Genomic DNA, 18,079 nt, shown 5'->3' with positions numbered 1-18,079 from the left:
AGACGAGCCTTCCCGCGCGCCTCGCTGCAGCTCTACAGCGCCCGTAGCAACAGGTAGCAGAGGCAGGGGCGCCTGCCGCCGGGGCCCAATGACGACGACTCTCCGCCCCACGCCGTCCGGCTGGGATTGGCGGGGCCGAATCGCCCTCCCCTCACGTGACGTCGCAGCATGCACCCGGCCGCGGCGCCCCGCCCCGCCCATTATGCCTACAGCCTGTTCCGAGGTTCTCGGCCCTGCAGCTCCAAGCCGCGTAGTTTTATTTGTTGGGGAAGCACGGGGCTGTACACAATAAATAACATGGATATAGGAACTGTGCCCTAATCGCGGCTGGAGGTGGGGATGGGGCAAAACATCGGCCAGGCCTTTGGCCTGCAGCTGGACAGGGGTAGGGCCCCCAACCTCGGGCAGCAGGTGACCTGCGGCTGGGGACCGCGACGGACACTCCCCTCAGAGTTCCACGCGAGTGTCGCGGTAGGCCCGGTCCAGGGTCCACTCCGGCTGCGAGTCGGCGCCACTTTCGCGGGCCAGGCGCGCCATCTCCTGCTGGAACAGTGCCTGCCGCGCCCGGCTGGGGTCCACGTTGATCCAGTTGTTGGCGATCCACTTAGTGCCACGCGTGACCAGGCAGCCCCCGTGCAGCGAGTAGTCGTCCACGTCGCCCACCCAACCTAGGAGAGGAGGATGGTGTGAGCAAGGGAGGGGACCAGAGGGAATCTAGGCTGGACTGAGCTGAGCTTGTGGGCTGACCTGAGCTTGGCCTCATATTGCCCAAGTGCATGGCAAGGGTAGGCCCAGCTGTGCACACCTTCAGTGGCAAATATCTGGCCACAAGGCCTCCTTGGGGGTTCAGCATCTTTCTCTAGCGAATGCCTTATCAACACCACTGGCTCTCTGAAATCAGCTTTCTTGCTGCCCGGCCTGTCCACAGCCCTTCCCAGTCTGGGCTACTAAGGTGCACGTGTCCCCCACCCCAGTCAGCTGGAAGGCTAGGGCATCAAGGAATGACAGGGTTCCAGAGAGCCCAGGAGGCTGCACAGGTGCAGGCTGCTGAAGTCACTGAGGATGGTCTTTGGGAGGCACTAGGGGCAAAAAAACATTTGAAGGGCAGCCAGAAACAGCTCACCAGGGTGGCAACCAGGGCTGGGTAAAGGGAAGCTTCCCTCAAGGCAGCCCTGGCCTGGCCACAGGTCCTCACCTTGCCCATCAGGCAGGTAGTTGTACCAGAAGACTGCTGTGCCCTGGCGGGGCTTGACACGCAGGTTCCCCTTGTCACAGTGCCTCCGAGTGTCACGGAGGTCAACATCATCCTGAATCAGACTCTGTGGGCAGCAGAGTGGTGGGGTTTTCAAGCTGCCCTGACTGTATGGCCAGGAGCCTAAGGACAGGCAGTCAAAGGTGGCCAGAGGGAAACCAGTCAGATGTCCCCAGGGGACTGTTTAGGCCTCATCCCAGGTCTGGAGGGGTATGTACTGTTTGCCCAAGGCCCTGCCATCCCACCAGAGTAACAGCCCGGTTGGCCCTTACCATTTCGTCATAGGTTCTGTTGTCTGCTACAGGAAAGACAGTCTCGCCCCCACCGGTGACGTTGTTCAAATAAAACAGCACTGTCATGTAGCTGTAAGGCAGGGGGACTGTTGAGCAGGTTCCCAGCTGTGGATGCTTCCCAGGGGCTTACCTGTGGGCAGGATAAGCTGCCCAGGTCCCCAAGGGCCAGAGGGGCAGGCTGGGATCAGTGACAACACGGCAGGTCAGTACCAAGATGTCCCTAGCCCATTCTTCTTCCCACAAACCCAGTCTCTTTCTGTCAGTCACAATGTTTTTTTATGGCCAAGATCACAGGTGCAATTAGCTAAATTACATGGCCCTGACCAAGGGCCAGCTGGGAAAGGTAGGCTAGCAGAAGCAGCAAGATCATGCAGAGGGCTGGTTGTGACTAGAAGGGGCTGAGCCAGAGCAGCCACGTGAAGAGGAGAGACCTGCCACCATACCTTGGCAGGGGAGGGGGGCATAGCTTCAAAGGGAGAAGCTGAGGTCTCCAGCAGTGCCAGCAGGATCAATAACCAGGGAGGGAGCGGAAAGAATCAGGGGTCCAAACTTGCCCCTTGCCTGAGAGCTCTGGGGGCGGCTTTCAGTGTCTGTGGGTACCTCAGTCTGGCCACTGAGACAAGATGACCACCCCTTTTGGGCCACTTGGTAAACAACCTGAGGGGAGAGATGGGGGTGTCCTCGACCAGGATGGCCCAGCACTCTCCTGGCCCCATACCAAGGGGCAAGCCCACAGGGCAGGGCTGTGCTTGTGTCATCGGGGTGCCTGGTCTGGGAGTTGAAGACAGCCCTCAGGTGGGAGGTACTTGCCGGCAGGAGGTCTCGAAGGGTACAGACTCATTGGCTACCAGCTTGGTATGGGAGCAGATGGTCTCTGGGTACACAGGCCCGCTGTCCACATGGGCATGGTAGTGGCCTCCCTCGCCATACCGCACGACCTGCAGCGGCTCGCTGAGTTCCACGATCTCAGGTGACAGGCGGGTGAGGCGCAGTACCCTGGTGGGCAGCAGGCATTCAGCTGGGCAGCCCCATGCCAGGTGGCACCCTGAGGGAGCTGGCAAGGTGGACCCTGGGCCTGCCACAGCTCTGTCCCTATTTCCCCTGGAAGCTCCTTAAGCCACCCCAGACTGGCCCTGTAAGAGCAGGAAGGGGTTACTCATGATGAGCCCTTCTCCCTGGATGCCAGAGACATCCCTGGGTGGCAAAGATGAAATCTTCATTAAGTTGGGGGAGGGGGAGACACTCCCTCCAGGAAGGAGGCTGTTTATCTAAAACCCCTGGCTGCTCAGGGGCAGGGGGCCCTGTGGACAGAGATAAGAGATCACTTCTCTAATTAGCAGAAAACAAACATTCACTCTGTTTCTAATCCCAAATGTCTACTGTTTCCCACAATCAGGGCTAATTTGCTTTTGTTAATTGTCCCCTAATGAGTCCCAATCCTGGTCTAACAAGTGGAACTTAATCCTGAGTTGGCTAATCAATTCCGTTTTCTCATTCTCAGCTAAGGACTTCTATGGGGGCCCTGCACCAGGGAGGACAGCCTCAGGTGCTCACCTCTGGCGGATGGCGCGCATAACGTGGTGGGCACCTTCGCCCTGGTAGAGCCACGTGTGGTGGCTGTTCCGCACCAGCTGGCTGGACTCTGCCTTGTGGCTCCTCATATACTTGTGAAAGTCGCGAAGGTCCATGTTGGAGAACTCCTGCCGGCTCAGCACTCCTGCACAGGGCACCCATCATTAATGCCCACCAAGCCCATGTGGGGAGGGCATAGTGGGGAGGCTGCACCTTCCTACCTACCCCAGGCCTCAGGCACTGGGGGGCCATGTGCACCTGTCCCTCAACCTGGACTCGGGTCAGATGAAATTGGCTTCTGTCACATTAGGCGCTACGGGAAGACCCAGAGAAGCTCATTTCCTCAGTTTAAGCCCTGATTTTGCCCCCAAAAGGATGAAGCCCAACCCCTATTAGACTGGCCAGAGAGCAGGGTCTCCAAAGGAAGCTTAAGCCATATGGCCAGGACACTAGGCCAAGGACTGCCCTTGGCCCTCCAGCCTGGCTCTGTAGAGCATGATGGCCACTCTCTGGTCCTGTAGAGGGCGAAGAAAGAGAGCATTCAGTGTTGGGTTTTGTCCAGGGCCTTCCACACTGTAGGGTGTAAGCTGGGATTGGTCCCCAGGAGTTCCTTCGTGACCTCGGGTCTCATCCTGAGTGGAATACACCTGGCCAGTCCTGCCCGCTGGGTAAACCAGCCTACCTCAGCAGAGAAAGCCAGGCCACTCTCCCAAATGAGAACACTCTCCCCTGTTCCTGCTCAACCCACAAAGCTGGGCTGTATCCTCTTAGGGTTCTGGAAGAATAGCTGGTGTCTTTGCTACATGTTATCCTGGCTGACCCAACTGACACACTTCCATGCTTCGGCCCAGATTTCTCTGAGGGTGGGGGCACTCGAGGGCTGTGAGTCTGTCACGAGCTCTGCACATAGGGGCAGTAGCAGCATGATGCCCCTCCAGCCACAGGTCCCAGTCAGATTCTTCACTGTGGGTTCACCAGCCACAAAGCCATTCTTCCAAGTCCTATTTCCTCAACTGGTCCAGAATTTGGACATGAGGGTAATGACTACACCTCAGAAACTTCCTGGGGGTTTTTACCAAAGGCGAGGGTGCTTACAGGACAGCACTCCTGCCCACATGACCCCAAGCAGTTAGCATGACTCCAGGTGGGCAAGAAGAAGGCAAGGGGGACCTTGGTTAGACCAGAGAGGCCGACTGCTAGGGCAAGACCGTGTGCCTGGCTGGAGAGAGGCAGGTGCCAAGCTGACCTCACTGTTCCTTTGCTCCCGCTATACCACTCTGCCCTCTGCCAGCCAGCAACCATACCTCCTGTACCCCAGATGCTGCCTGGTGAGGTCAAAAGAGCCTCCAAGAACTGCCCTCTAGACTGTCACCAAAGGGAATGGGAGAGTCTAGCTACTGCCTACTTCCCAGGGGTAAGGGCAAGGCTGGATCCTCACCTCCTCATCTCTGGCTACTCTAGAAGCTGGGCATAGAGGCTACCTGGCTTGGGGGGCAGGAGGCTCACAGCGACAGAACTGTGGCAAGGTATGAGCTCACCATCACCATCAGGGTCAGCCTTGATCGCAGAGTACATCTCCTGAATGTTCTCTGGAGTCATCCACCGTCCATTTCCCAGGCGAGTCTGGGCCAGGACCTAAAGCACAAAATGGTGCCTCAGCGGGGTGGCCCCAGTGATGGAGAGTCACCAGAGCACAGACAGCTGCCTAGTTCCTTCTGTAGGGCTGAGGGTTCAGGTGATAGGGCATGGGTGAGGACGAAGGACAGAGCCCAAGGTCCCTGAGCTGAAGTGAGGGTAGGCAGAGAGGTCTAGAGGCATCTGGGGAGGAAGCCAGAAGACAGTCAAAAGACCTGTGGGCCATGACCATTCTCAGCCCTGGTGGGACTGTGGCTTCCATGGGGAACACTGTCAGCCTATTGGAGGCAGAGCAAAGGACAGGCCTGTGTCCCACCCAGATACCCCAGGTGAGGTGGGGGAGGCCAGGGCCTGGGTGCGAAAAGGGAAGAGGCACCATGGGGAGGCCTGGCCAGTGAACAACCACCAGGCCTCTTAGGAAGATCGGGCTCGGTGAGGCACTCTATATAGGCAAGGGACCCTGCACCCCACCAAGACCTCTCTCAGAAGCCTGGGTGTGAGGGGCATGCAGAGAGAGATTCAGACTTCTGGCTTCCTCTGAGCTGCCACCCCATCCACCGTGAATTCTGTGGGGCTCCCAGCAACAGCAGCAAGGAATCCAGACCACAGACAGCACACCACCTGGGAACTGTGGCAATAAATGCCATCACCTCCAGGTAGATCCTCCTGCCCTGGGGTTCCCAGGGCAGCAAGGGGCTCTCTAGGAGGGAAAGTGGACCCTGGGCATGCCCAAGTTGATCTGAGGTGGCATCTGACTCTTGGGGCCAGGGCCGAGCAGTACAAGTGACCTGGCCACCAGAAACAATTTTGGGCATTCCCACCCCGGTGCCTACTCCAGGCCCCAGGATCCCAACCTCATGGAGCTGCAGGCGACCATCATGGTTTTGGTCCAGCAGCTGGAAGAGGTCCAGCTGGCTGATTTGCATTGTGCCCATTGCTTCCTCATACTCTTCGGTGGGCAGGATCTGGCTGCGTTGTAACCCCTTCATCTGTGCCAGGTGGATGATGAGCCGACACTCCTCATCACTCAAGAAGCCAGGGATTTCTGCCAGAAGAGGTGGGGTGGGGGGTGAGGCCAAGAACCGGGCCAGGACGCTGATGCACCAATAAATACCTTCCTCTCTGCAGGGTTCTTGGGGTAGTCCCTGTCCCCTGCTGGTCACCAAGTCAGGAGGACTTCACATCTGCTCTAGACCATGACCCCAAGGTCAAGTTGTCCTGCAAAGGTTAGCCAGCGTTTGGAACATGGGGCCTCTCTTTTTGATGCTGAGAGCACACAATTTCCAGGGGAGTCCTGGGAGGTGAGCCAGAGCAAAGCTGGGGATGGGCTAACCCACCTTGGAGTGGGACCAAAGGCCAGAGGGTGGACCTGAGGGGTAGAGGGGTGACCTCCACTCCTTACTGGGTATATATTTTAAAAGGGCGGGGGGAATGTTGGCAGGTTTTTGCCTTCATTATTGCTTTTCGGCATTGTTCAAATAAAAACAAAGTGAATACATCCAGCATTCTAGGCCTTGCCCTCCATTCTCTTGCACAAGTGGGTGCTGGTCATCCGTCCACTACTGAGTTGCCCAGCACTGGGAGGTCAGTGGGGGTCACTCAGGTTTTTAGCAGATGCTCTGAGAAGATGCCCCAGTGTCCTTTGCTTTGGGAACAAATGTACACTGAACGCCTACTCCATGCCTCTAAGCCCAAGTAAAGGCCAGTCAGGCCTGGGGCTTAGCTCCAGTGGCTGGATGACCCCACACCAGCTCCACAAGCAGCTCAGTGGAGCTGGAACGCGAAGCTCACACCTGGCGAGCCCACATCCCAGTGACTCCAGGCACTTCCAGGGCTGGAGCCTGGGCCTTGCTTCATTCTCTTGTTCCTGGGAGAGAGGACTTCCTTTGATGGGGCACAAGAGGCCCACACAGGAACTGACTGGAGGAAGGGCCATGCCGCCACTGTGACCCCTCAGAACTCCTGCAGAGTGGTCTGCCACTTTTCTGGGTTATTCTCTCAGCATGAAGTTCCAGTCATTGCCAAGAGTAAGGGAAATGGCCACTCGGAGCCAGGATTGGAGCAGTTTTTAATAGTAATCACAGCAGATCACACTTAGGGAGCACAGACTCTGTGTCCTGTCCTAAGCATGTCATCAACCCCGTAATCCGTATACTCATCCTAGAAAACCAGGCCCCATTAATTCACCCTTCCTCTCCCTGAGGATCCCCCAAGCACAGAGACATCAGCAACTTGGCCAGGGCCCCACAGGCTGTCGTACTCCAGAACCCAGGCTCACAGCCAGATTCAGCTTCCATAGGTAGGTGACCCAGATGCGATGACACTGAGGACAGGACAAAAGCCACCCCACCCCACCCCCACCTCCAGCCTGCCTGATCCCCTCAACCTGTCAAACCCAGAAAGGGTGTGAGCCATCCACTGGGGGACCAAATTGCTAATCACCAGTCACCTCCTGATCATTTAAAAAGATAAGCAAACAAGAAAAGTAAACCAGAAAAAGAAAACACAGGCCCAGGTTTCTTCAGTTTATTAGGTGCCAGTCATTCACAGGCCCAAAGGAGATGCCACCCTCTATACAGCCCCCTGCCATGTGCTATTCAGATGCAAACAGCCCAGGTCAGCACACTGGGGCCTAACCAGGTGGGTCTGAGCACATGGAAGCTGGGCAAACATTGGCTCCTGGGGTGTGGGTATAGCCCTTATAAAGCCCCCAACCTCAGTGCACTGAGACCAAGGCAGAGAAAGCAGGTGATGGATCAAGGGCTGTGGCAGCTGGTGGCACTGGTGGTGCTGTCGGGTGACGGTGGGGCAGGGGCTCCCTGGGGCCCCACACGGTGCATGGCTATTCCCCAAGCCATGGCGCTGTGCCACAACATTGGCTACACAGAGATGCGGCTACCCCACTTGCTGGACCATGACACAGCAGCCGAGGCCATCCAGCAGTCAGTCAGCTGGTTGCCCCTGCTGGCCAGGGAGTGCGACCCTGATGTGCGCCTCTTCCTCTGCTCCCTCTTTGCCCCGGTGTGCCTCGACAGGTAGGGCAGGGGCTCCCAGGTAAGGGTGGGGGCCTCTCCTCAGCCAGGGCCTGCTCTGGAAGCTCTTCACTAATCATTGCTGTGTACCTATCGGTGACAGGAGGATGAAGGATTGTTTTGTCAGGGTGTTGCTGGCAGAGAGCGCAGATGCCCATGGGACACAGGAGACATAGGCAGGGGACTATCAATGGTGTGCACCCTTGGTCTGGATCCACAAATCAACAAGGGCTCTTAAATGTCAAGGTAGGGCAAGTGAGCAGCCCGCTCTAGGCTAGGGGCTGAGAACCCCTCTCCAGTGAGGTGTGGCAACTCTGTCTGCCCAAAGGATCCTGGCCAGAGATGGAGCCACGGCTCATCTGGTGGCTTTTTCTCTCAGAGTCCAGAGATTGCAAGGCTGATTCCTCTTCCCCAGCCTAACCTACCCCGTGAACAACAGCTCCCTCAGTTTCTTCTTTGCAGAGCCAGGGCCCTTCCTAGAGCCTCAGGGTGACCATGCCTGTAGCAGCAAGAATGGGCTCTTTCAGAAACTGAGGATTGGGCCCCTTTGCTCTTGGCCAACCCCAGGCCTGGCTAGAAACTGCAGTGTCCTGCAGGCCTTTCAGGACAAGAGGGAGGGCCCTGCTTTCTCCCTCCAAGATGGGGAGTGAAGGCCCAGAGTGCAGGGCCCCTCCTACAGCCCTCTCCCAGGCACTAGGCATCCACCGGAGCTGTAGGGGGAGATGCACTGCAAAGGTGGAAAGCAGCCTGGGCCAGGGCAGGGGTGGGGCTGGGATTACAAGACAGAAGGGCTGGGAGACCCAGGGCCGAAGGCTAAGATTTCAGCAAGCAAAGGAGCAAGAAGCCCAGCTGCAGGGCTGTTGCTAGGTGACCAGGGTGTCGTTGCCCAACAACTGTGGAGTTTCTGGCCAGGCCTAGAGCTAGGAGCACACAGAGGCCCCAGCTTGGAATCCAGGAACCCTGGTCCTGAGCACCCGCTGCCCCTGACACTTTCCCTGCCCTGCAGGGTCATCTACCCGTGCCGAAGCCTGTGCGAGGCCGTGCAGACCAGCTGCACCCCCATCATGGCCTGCTATGGCTACCCCTGGCCAGCCATCCTGCACTGCAGACGCTTCCCCGCCGGCCACGGCCTCTGCGTGGCTGCCATCTCCAACGGCTCCCGCCCGAGCCGCCCACGTGAGTCTCTACACAGCTTCTAGGCTGGTCTAACCCTTTCTCAGCCCCACAGGCTGCACCCCACCCTTTCAAATCACAACTCTCGGGGATCAGGTAACTGGGTCTCTCTGGTGGGAAAGAAGAGGGACAACCCACAGCGGCCATCCATCTCAGAAAGGGTAAAGAACAAGGGGAAAGTGGGAGAAACCCCTGCTGATGGCTCCCCTCCTCCACCCGGGGTCCAGGGGGAGCCTCACTCAGCTCCTCCCCCCAGTGCCGCGTGCCAGCTGCAGGGACTGTGAGTTGCAGGACACACCAGCTCGTCCAAGGAGGTCCTGGACACGCTCTGCGCTAGCGATTTTGGTGAGCCTCTGGTGCCCAGCACCCCTTACACCCCCTTACAAGTGGGTTCATTACAACTCCTGGCTTGGTGCTAAGACAAAAGAAAGAGGGGATACCCAAACATTATGCCTGATTAGAACTAAAAAATAAGTTCCTTTAATAATTGCTAAAAAAACAACATTCCAGGAGGACAGGCCTTCTCTAGGACCCTGATTCCAAGAGCAGAACATCAGACAAGAGGGTTTGGCTTACCAGGTGGAGGGGAAGATGGGGATACTCAGAGGGGCCAGGCTCATCACCTCGGCCCTCTGATCCCATTCAGCAGTGAAGGTTAGGCTCTCCTGGCGCAGTGGGTCATCCTCCGGACCCTCAGACTGCGACCTGGACTCACAGCTAGAGGTGCTGAAGGCGGGCTCACTGCCCCCTGGGGAGCTGGCGCCTACTCTGCGATGCTGGCTACAGCTGGATGCCACGTGTGTGTACAACCTCCTGCGCGGAAAGTATGCTGGGACCTACGTGCTGAGTGGGGAGGTGCAGGGTCACGGTCTGCTGGTAACCACGGCCTATGGTTGGAGCCAGGGCCACAGAAATCTGCAGCTGGCCATGTGCAGGTGGCATCATCACCAGTGCCCAGAATAGAGTCAACCCAGGTGGGGAGAGCCTGGGACTTTATAGCCACAGCCTCTGCAGTGGCCACGCAGACCATGTGCTCCCCTGGACACACATAAAACCCTCTTTCTGCTGCCCTCCATGGATATTTGCAGACCAGAGTCCAGAGTAACTCCAAGGCTCACCCAGGACCAGCACAAGGCAGGGCAGAAGTCCACTTCTGTGGTCCTTCCTCCTGGAAAAAGTCAGCTAGCCTTGTGTGCTGGGCAGGCAAGACTAGCTTTCTGAACTTCCCAGACCTGGGATGCCGGCCTGGCTGATGCCCTGCTCCTGCCCACAAGCCCCAGCATCCCAAGCTGAGCCTCAGGGCAGGCACAAAGCCTCAGGCTATGCTCACCCAGGCACTATGCTGCTTGTCAAGCCCCAGACAGACTCAATTATATCTTCCTGACCTTTACTGAGTCCACAATCCTGCCAAGCAGCGGGCCTGTGGAACAGCAGGGGGGTTCATACAGAAAACTGCATTAAGCTGCTTACAAACCTGAACTAATATGCATACTACAATTCTTTCCCTACTTCTGCGCTTCTGTCAAGAGAGCACAGTGGTCTTATGTAACTGCTTTATTGTTTTTTTTAAGCTGAAAAAGAATAGGTCTGGAAATCCTATAATAAAGCAGTTATGGTTTTAACATACATTGTTTTGTGTACTGGTATCAATTACTCATTTACCTTAAATAGTTAAGAAAGTGGACTAAAACTCTTGCTGGCCCACTGGAAGTGCCCCCTGCTGCTCTTGAAGAGGGTGCCAAATAAGGAGGCACCTGACCAGGGTGATGGTGGAGGCCACTCTGCACACAAAGACAGGTGCTGGACTGGCTGAGAGTACCTAGTAAACCCCTCCAGCTGGCCAATAATTGTCAGCAGTAGACTCTGGCCGCTGGACACACAGCCATGTCAAATCAGGCCTTCCACACATGCAGCTAACCTTTAGGGGCAAAGACACAATCAACAAATAAATACAGAAGGTAGTTTCCAATGATGCTAAGCGCTGAGAAGAAAACGGAGCAGGCTGACGCAACAGAGAGCCTGGAAACCTCTTGAGACCAGTCTGAGGTGGAGAGAGGTCTCTGAGGAGGCGAGGTTTGAGCAGAGGCCTGATGCGGGGGAAGGCACCCTCAGTGAGAGCCAAGTCTGAGGCTTCTGGTGGAGGGAACTGTGCATATAAAGGCGCCAAGGCAGGACTTCCCCGGTGACGTAGTGGTTAAGAGTCCGCCTGCCAATGCAGGGGACACGGGTTCGAGCCCTGGTCCAGGAGGACTCCACATGCCGCGGAGCAACTGGGCCCGTGTGCCACAACTACTGAGCCTGCGCCCTAGAGCCTGCGAGTCACAACTACTGAGCCCGCGTGCCACAGCTACTGAAGCCCACGAGCCTAGAGTCTGTGCTCTGCAACAAGAGAAGCCACTGCAATGAGAAGCCCGTGCACCCTGAGGGGTAGCCCCCGCTCACCGCAACTAGAGAAAGCCCACACGCAGCAACGAAGACCCAACACAGCCAAAAATAAATTAATTAATTAAAAAAAAAAGGTGCCAAGGCAGCAATGAGCTTGGTGTCTGAGAATCAACAGGGGGTGAGTGAGGGAAGGGTGGTGGGAGATGAGGTCTGAGAGATGAGAGGGTCTTGGAGCACCAAATGAGACGTAGAAGTGGAATGGGAAATCATGGAGGCTTTTAAGGAAGGGAGTGATGAGATCTGATCTGCTGTTTAAATACAGAATGAGTGTGAGGTGGAGGGAGAAGTGAGCCACATGAGAGAAAGCAATGTCCCTAGAGAGGCGACAGTGAGTCAGAACTGGAACACCTCCCTTCTGAACTGGACAACGGTCCAAATCCTTGGGAAATGCCTACCACAGTCAAGCAGGTATCCTCCAGGAACTCACGGGGGGGCCTTTTGTGGCCCAGGTCTCACTTACCAAATGTCTCTAGGAACAAAGGTGGGAAACAGGAAATTTCCCCCAAAGGGAGAGGCTGAAGGTTACGTGAGGATTTCCCTGTGAAGTGGTGGGGTTCCCTTCCAAAGAGATGGAGGCACCCTAGGGTAAAACCCAGTCCCCTTGCCCCAGCTGACACCCTGAACACCTACCCCTTGAGCCCTGGCATTTTGGGTCCCTGATGGTGGGTCACAGTAGGGCAAGGTGGCATAGCGGGCCCATTCTCCTTGGGCCCTGCCTGCCTCTTTAGGGCGACAGTAGGTGGATGGACAGGCAGGCACAGAAAACAGAGACACTGCTCCTTCTTGGGGTGAGGCTTCCTTCTTTGGATTCATCCAACACCACGTTCAGGAACTGCCCCTCCTTGGACACCCTCTCCCCTGTGGTTAGCCTGTCTCACAACTGGACTTCTTATAATCACTGACCTCTTCCTCATTTGTCTCACCTCATTTCACCAAGCAGCAAGCCCCAGGACTTTCTGAGTAAAACCTGGGACATCTTTCACCAACAGACTCAAAGGTAGTGTAAGAATTTTGGAGGAAATGAGAACAACGATTAGGAAGGTCTTGCTGCAACTGCCCAGTTCTCCTAATCATGCCCTTTGTAATTTATCTGCACAAACAGAAACCCATCTGATGGCTTAACCAGAATCAGTTTACCTTTTGTCAAATCTCTTCTGCTTCCCGTAATGTACTCTTGGTGACTTCGGGTCTGGGTTTCTCATTCTCTGCTTTGTAGGACTTTGATGCAACAAGCTGCATGTTAGGGGGTTAGGGTTAGGGGTTATGCCTCATGGCTCACTTAACCTAACATATGTCTGAATTAAGTATATACGGGTCCAAAAAGGCTGATGAGAGAAAGTACACCCACCTCAATGTGGCCGTCTCACAACAGTGGAGTAGTAATGGGGAGAGTTGTTCCCTTGCCTGGATCACCTGTTCCTTGACAGCCACCTGGCTTCATCCCACAGCTCCTGCGGGTCTGTGCTCAAATATCCTTCTCAGGGAGGCCCACCCTGACCACCTTACTCAGTTTCAACCCCAGCTGAAATTCTGCCTTACTTGTCTGTGATCACTTATCACCATCTGACACACCATGCGCGTTTATTTGTCTGTAACCTCATTCGACTGTCAGCTTCAGGTGTTTTTTGTTTTCCTATTTTGTCCAATTCTGTATTCCCGGCACCTGAACTAGTGCTTTGCTCAGACTTCAACATTATGCAATAATAATAATAATCTTTTAGTGCCTTCCCTACAACAGGACTGACATCCTAATCTATGTGAAATCATTCTCACAGGTCTAGGCATAATCCCCAGCCAGGGCCCTCCGCCTTAGGGTTGACAGCATGCGCTCAGATGCTCTGCTTTGGTTCCCCAGTCCCCTCCTGAAAGCCCCTTACCCCTTCCATCCCCCAGCAGCCAGGAACACCTCAGGTCTGCAGGTAAGTGTGTCACTGAGGCTGGGTACCCAGGACTGGGGTGTGAAAACCTATCTTGGGCAAGGTCATGGGTCTGGGGACCCCCATCTTGTTGGTACTGGTAGTCTTTGAAGGATTTCAGGGTCTTCACAACTAGCACGTTGGCTTTAGAGTGCAGGCTGTAGAGAAAGTCTGCCTTGTTCTAATCCTAGCTTCACCCTGAACTAGCTGTGTGAGCCTGGCCAAGCAACAGGGGCTCTCTGTGCCTCACTTTCTCACCCACTAGCCTGACAGTGGGACCTACACACACCTCATAGAGGGGTTGTGAGAATTAAATGGAATGATCACATAAGTCTAGCACATAACAAGAGCTCAGAAAATGTGAGCTATGATGCTGGTTCCAAATGAGGTCACCCTGGAAGGCTCTGCCTACTGTAATGGCTGAACACAAAACTCCATCCTAAGAAGAATCCCAGAGTGCTGGTAGCAAAGGCTGGTGCCCTTGTGGGGCAGGTTTGGGGGGCACCAGCTTACCCACATTTGGACAGCCTGCTTATCAGACCCACTTTGGGAGTGGAATTTCCCCTTACGGGTCCTGAGATCAGCTAGGACCTGGTTATCAGTCTGTCCGACCCTCCCCCCATTCTAGAATGTGACAGAATTAACCATGGCAGGGAGCCTCCAAAGACAGTTTCAATGAAATGTTTAGACACTAGCTTCTAGATCACATTGCTCAGCCCTGTGATGGAAGGATCAGCTGCAGAGAGTAGGGGTCACAGAGGGGAGTGTGGAAAGGTCAGCCTGTCACCCTATATTGGAGATGGGGGCGGGTACCTCACTTGGGGCAACCTCTGGGTGGAAAAGAAAGGGCTACTTTGAAACAGCCATTTTCAAAACAGTAGTCACGTGGTCAAATGAGCCTCAAGGCAGCCACCAAATCGTAGCCCCTGACCCTTCCTGGGGGTGCCCAGCGAACTTACCGAAGAGCAGCGGCTTGAGGCTGAGGGTTCGGATGAAGTGATCCCTGTCGGCGACCAGCTGGACCTTGCGTTCATACCCCACCTAAGGGAAAGCGGCACAGCGGGCAGCTCGGGCGCCAGGCCCCTACGTGCGAGAAAGGAAAAGACGCCCCGGCCCGGTGGGCGGCGGCGGGCGAGTGAGGGGGTGCGCGCGGCAGGCCGGGACGGCGCAGGGAGCAGCGTGGAGCCCCGGGCTGACTGCCGGCCTTCTCGGGCTCGGCGGTGCAGGGCCTGGAGCGCGCCGCGGCGGAGGCCTCACCTTGATGCCCTCCAGCCGCGTGAGGGGAGGTAAGGTTGGCGCGGGCCCGGGGCCCTGGGCCCGGCGCTGGGGCCCGGGGTCGCTGCTGTCGTCGCCGTTGCTGTAGTGTACGAAGAGCAGCAGCGCCAGCACGTTGCCCAGGTACAGGTGCACGAACACCATCAGCACCAGGAAGTAAGCGCGCGAGCAGATGCCGCGAGGCTTGCACAGCGGCCGGACCGGTGTGTCCTCACAGTCACCCAGTCCCGCCGCGGCCCCGGCCGGGTCGTGCTGGGGCGGCGCCCACTGAGGACTCACAGCCTCAGGCCGCCGGCCTGCCGCCGCCGCCGCCGCCGCCGCCGCCGCCATGGTGCCCAGGTTGCGCGCGCACCCAGGGGAGGGGCCGCGGGGTTGTCAGCGTCGCGCCGCGCCGTAGCCAGAACCACCGCCGCCGAGCCAGCGCGCGCGGCGGTCACCAGCAGGGGGTTCCTGGGGATCCCGCGCCCGCGCTGCACTCAAGATCTCCGCTTCTTGAACCCCGGCCCACACTGAAGTTCCTCTTCCCGAGCTGCTTTATCGTTAGTAGGAGATGCACACTCCCCAGGGCAGAAGCCGCCCCCCAAATGTAGATGCAGACAAGAGCAGCACAGTTACAGGAAACCCCACTGGTAGTTCCTCCGTTCCCCGGTTGAGACGCACTTCCCTCTTCCCGGAACAGTATGGTCTGCATTTTCTCGCTCCCAGGAGTGGGGTGGCAACAAGGAGGAGGCAGTGCCAAAAGATGATTCAATATTGCGGCGGGTTGGGGCGCCGCGGAATCCGATGACTGCGCACATTGTGGTGGCGTCGGACCCAAGGCATTCGGCACTGACACTCGCCAGTGTAGGCGGCCAAGAAACGCCTTGGAGGTCTGCTCTGCGGTCGGTCTGAACCTCCCGGGAAGGGCTGCAGGAGTCAGGTCTTAGGAAGCAACTGCCTGATGTGCGGGGTCGCATAGACGGGGGACCCAGTCTGGAGTGGTCAGACAGGGCTTCCTGGAGGAGCCCTGGCACCCTAACAGTAACCTGCAGGAATGCTGCAGGTGCTCAGGTTCACAGGAACACTCCTTGCCTCAGCGCTGGCACATATGAAGAGGGAGAAAGGGACTTTTCCATAATTGAGACACCAACGCCTCGGAGGAAAGTTAAACCCAGATTATCCCCAAATATGGATGTGGGAGGACATACCAGTGGCCAAGTGCCCAAACCTGGTCTTTTTCGTTCTCTGCTCACCCCCACCCCCACCCCCGAGGTGGACATGCAGACAAGAGGAACATCATTGAGGCAGGTCCCACCGGTGGTTTGTCTTTACACTGTTAAGACGCCCTCCCCGTCCAATTTCCTCCCAGACAAGTAGAGTGTGCATTTTCTGGTCTCCTCAGTAGGGCAGCCCCATCTTCTTCTCTTGGAGATTCTACACACAATGGCAGATTTCATCAGTGCCCAAGTATTGGGTTGGCCAAAAAGTTTGTTCAGGTTTTTCCATAACATGTTGCTGAACTTTTTGGCCAACCCAATACATGGGTTCATCCAGTCACCTTTAGGGACTATCTTGTCAATCTCCTTAGGAAACTAGAGAAGCACTGTCCAATAAAAGGAGAAGTTCTGGATGTTTTCAAGGGGGGGGGGCAGGGCAGGTGGCAATGGGAACCTTTGGGGCTCAGCCAAAGCTGGGATGCTGACCAAACACCTCCAGTGGTCCAGCATCCTGCTTCAGATGGAGTAGGAACTGAGCTCTGTAGGCAACTGGAAAGTCTGGACTCTCCCAACATGGAGGCAAAGACAGAGGCAGCGAGGACCTGGCCCTTCTTCCTGAAATGAATTCCAGATGTCATGGTTTTCTGGTATCCATGAATGAATGTTGAGACCATTTCCTTTTTAGCTTTTTAAAACCTATAATTAAATCACCACAAAATGCTCATGTTCCTTAAACTATTTTCCTGAATTCCATTCTCCTAAGTTCCTATTACCAGTATCCAATTGAGTCACGCTTACTGCTATGCACAGCTAACATCACCAGAGGGGCAAGCAGGTTGGGTGGGAAGTGGGGGGCGCCTCACCCCCTTTCTGCTCTGCCTGCTATTGGCTATGGGAATTTCACAACCACAGCATAAACTATAATTTCTTGACCTTTTAAAAGCTATGGCCTTTTTGATATCTAAACCTCTTACCACCCAGGCTGGCTCACCTCACGGGGGTGGCAGTCCCATCTCAGTCATGATACATAGTCGAATCTGGGTCTTGTGCTGCGCTGTGTTTTAATCTCTATTACAAAAGTTGGATTTACTTTCCAATTTCTATCAGTGAATGTTTTTTGTTTTGCCATTTACTAGAATGATGACCTTGGGCAAATTACTCATTTTGGACGGTGACAGCACCTACCTCACAGGGCTGCTGTGACGACTAAGTGGATATGTGCTCAGTGACCATTAGTGTGATTATCTTGTGGGGACAGGAACTGGTCTAACAAATTCAATGGCTATGTCCTCCGTGCCCAAAATAGAGCTCACTATATAGGCAATGCTCAGATTGTTGCAGGAAGCCCTGAAGAGTATGTGGAAAATCCCTCCTCCAGATTTTGCTAGAATGTGCTATCTTCTCTTGTTCTAAGATCACCAAGGGTATGGTGCCAAGGCCATTGGTATCCTGCCCACTGATCTGCAGGAGCAGCTCTTCAGCCCCTGGCCTTGCTGCCTCAGTGAAAACATTCACTAGTGACCAGTTCTGTCTGTGTCCTCCATGTTCTGGAGGCTCCTAGAGGGTAGAGACCATGTATCTTTTGCACACTATTGTATGCCCAGGTGCTGAGCATGGGGCTTGGCACATCTGAAGTCCAAAGAGGAGCAGCTGTGGACTTGACTAGCAGTGTCTGGGACCTCCCCGGCTTTGGCTGCCCTGTGCATGCTGTGCTGCCCACAGCGCTGGAGCCTTCACCCCTATCAGTGAAGTTGCCACCACTCCTGACACCACAAATGCAGACCCCCTTGTTCAGAATCCAAGCTCTGTTTACTGTCCTCAGCCTTTGGGATTAAACTTCAAACATTTCCAGTTCCTGTCGAGAGTCCTCTCTTCCTAAGCCCAGAGCTCCTGTGAAGCCACAAGTCCCGCTTCCATACTCCATGGCCCTTTGCTCCCACATCTGTTTTGGAGGGACCCAAGGATCTTCTGAATAAGCAGCTCAGGGACTCAGCAGGGCTGTAGGGCATTAGAATCAGTACATTACCACATCCTGGGATCTGTGTTTGGTGGGGAATGGTTTGGTCTGCACCCAAGGAGGGAAAGGAAAGCCAAAAGTACCAGGATATTCCACTTCCCTCCACAGGTGACCTCTCCCCAGAAAGGGAAGAAAGGCAGAGCAGTCAGGCCAGTGGGGCCTTCACAGCCCTCTGGAAGAGGGGACTGGCCAACAGGAAGGCCCCTATTTGGTGCTCAGTGGCCTGAACCCCCGGGGGCATTGGCTCAGAAGGCTACTTGGATCCTTTGAAGA

At 55.7% G+C, this 18,079-nt stretch overlaps 1 protein-coding gene across 1 annotated transcript; it reads right to left on the bottom strand.

Moving 5' to 3' along the window:
* Nucleotides 1-212: 212 nt before the first annotated feature.
* P4HTM (prolyl 4-hydroxylase, transmembrane) lies at nucleotides 213-14,923 on the bottom strand (the record flags this gene model as incomplete). The annotated part of the gene is made up of 9 exons (XM_079934219.1): nucleotides 213-668; nucleotides 1,196-1,319; nucleotides 1,525-1,615; nucleotides 2,356-2,541; nucleotides 3,100-3,262; nucleotides 4,656-4,752; nucleotides 5,607-5,797; nucleotides 14,278-14,359; nucleotides 14,576-14,923. 9 exons carry the CDS (start codon nucleotides 14,921-14,923, stop codon nucleotides 448-450), a joined length of 1,503 nt encoding a protein of 500 aa, XP_079790345.1. The 3' UTR covers nucleotides 213-447.
* Nucleotides 14,924-18,079: the final 3,156 nt, after the last annotated feature.

Source organism: Stenella coeruleoalba (genome assembly GCF_951394435.1).
Source record: "Stenella coeruleoalba genome assembly, chromosome: 10".
Classification (NCBI taxonomy): domain Eukaryota; kingdom Metazoa; phylum Chordata; class Mammalia; order Artiodactyla; family Delphinidae; genus Stenella; species Stenella coeruleoalba.
Note: the sequence above shows the minus strand (reverse complement) of the source record. Positions and strands in the feature narration are given on the sequence as shown.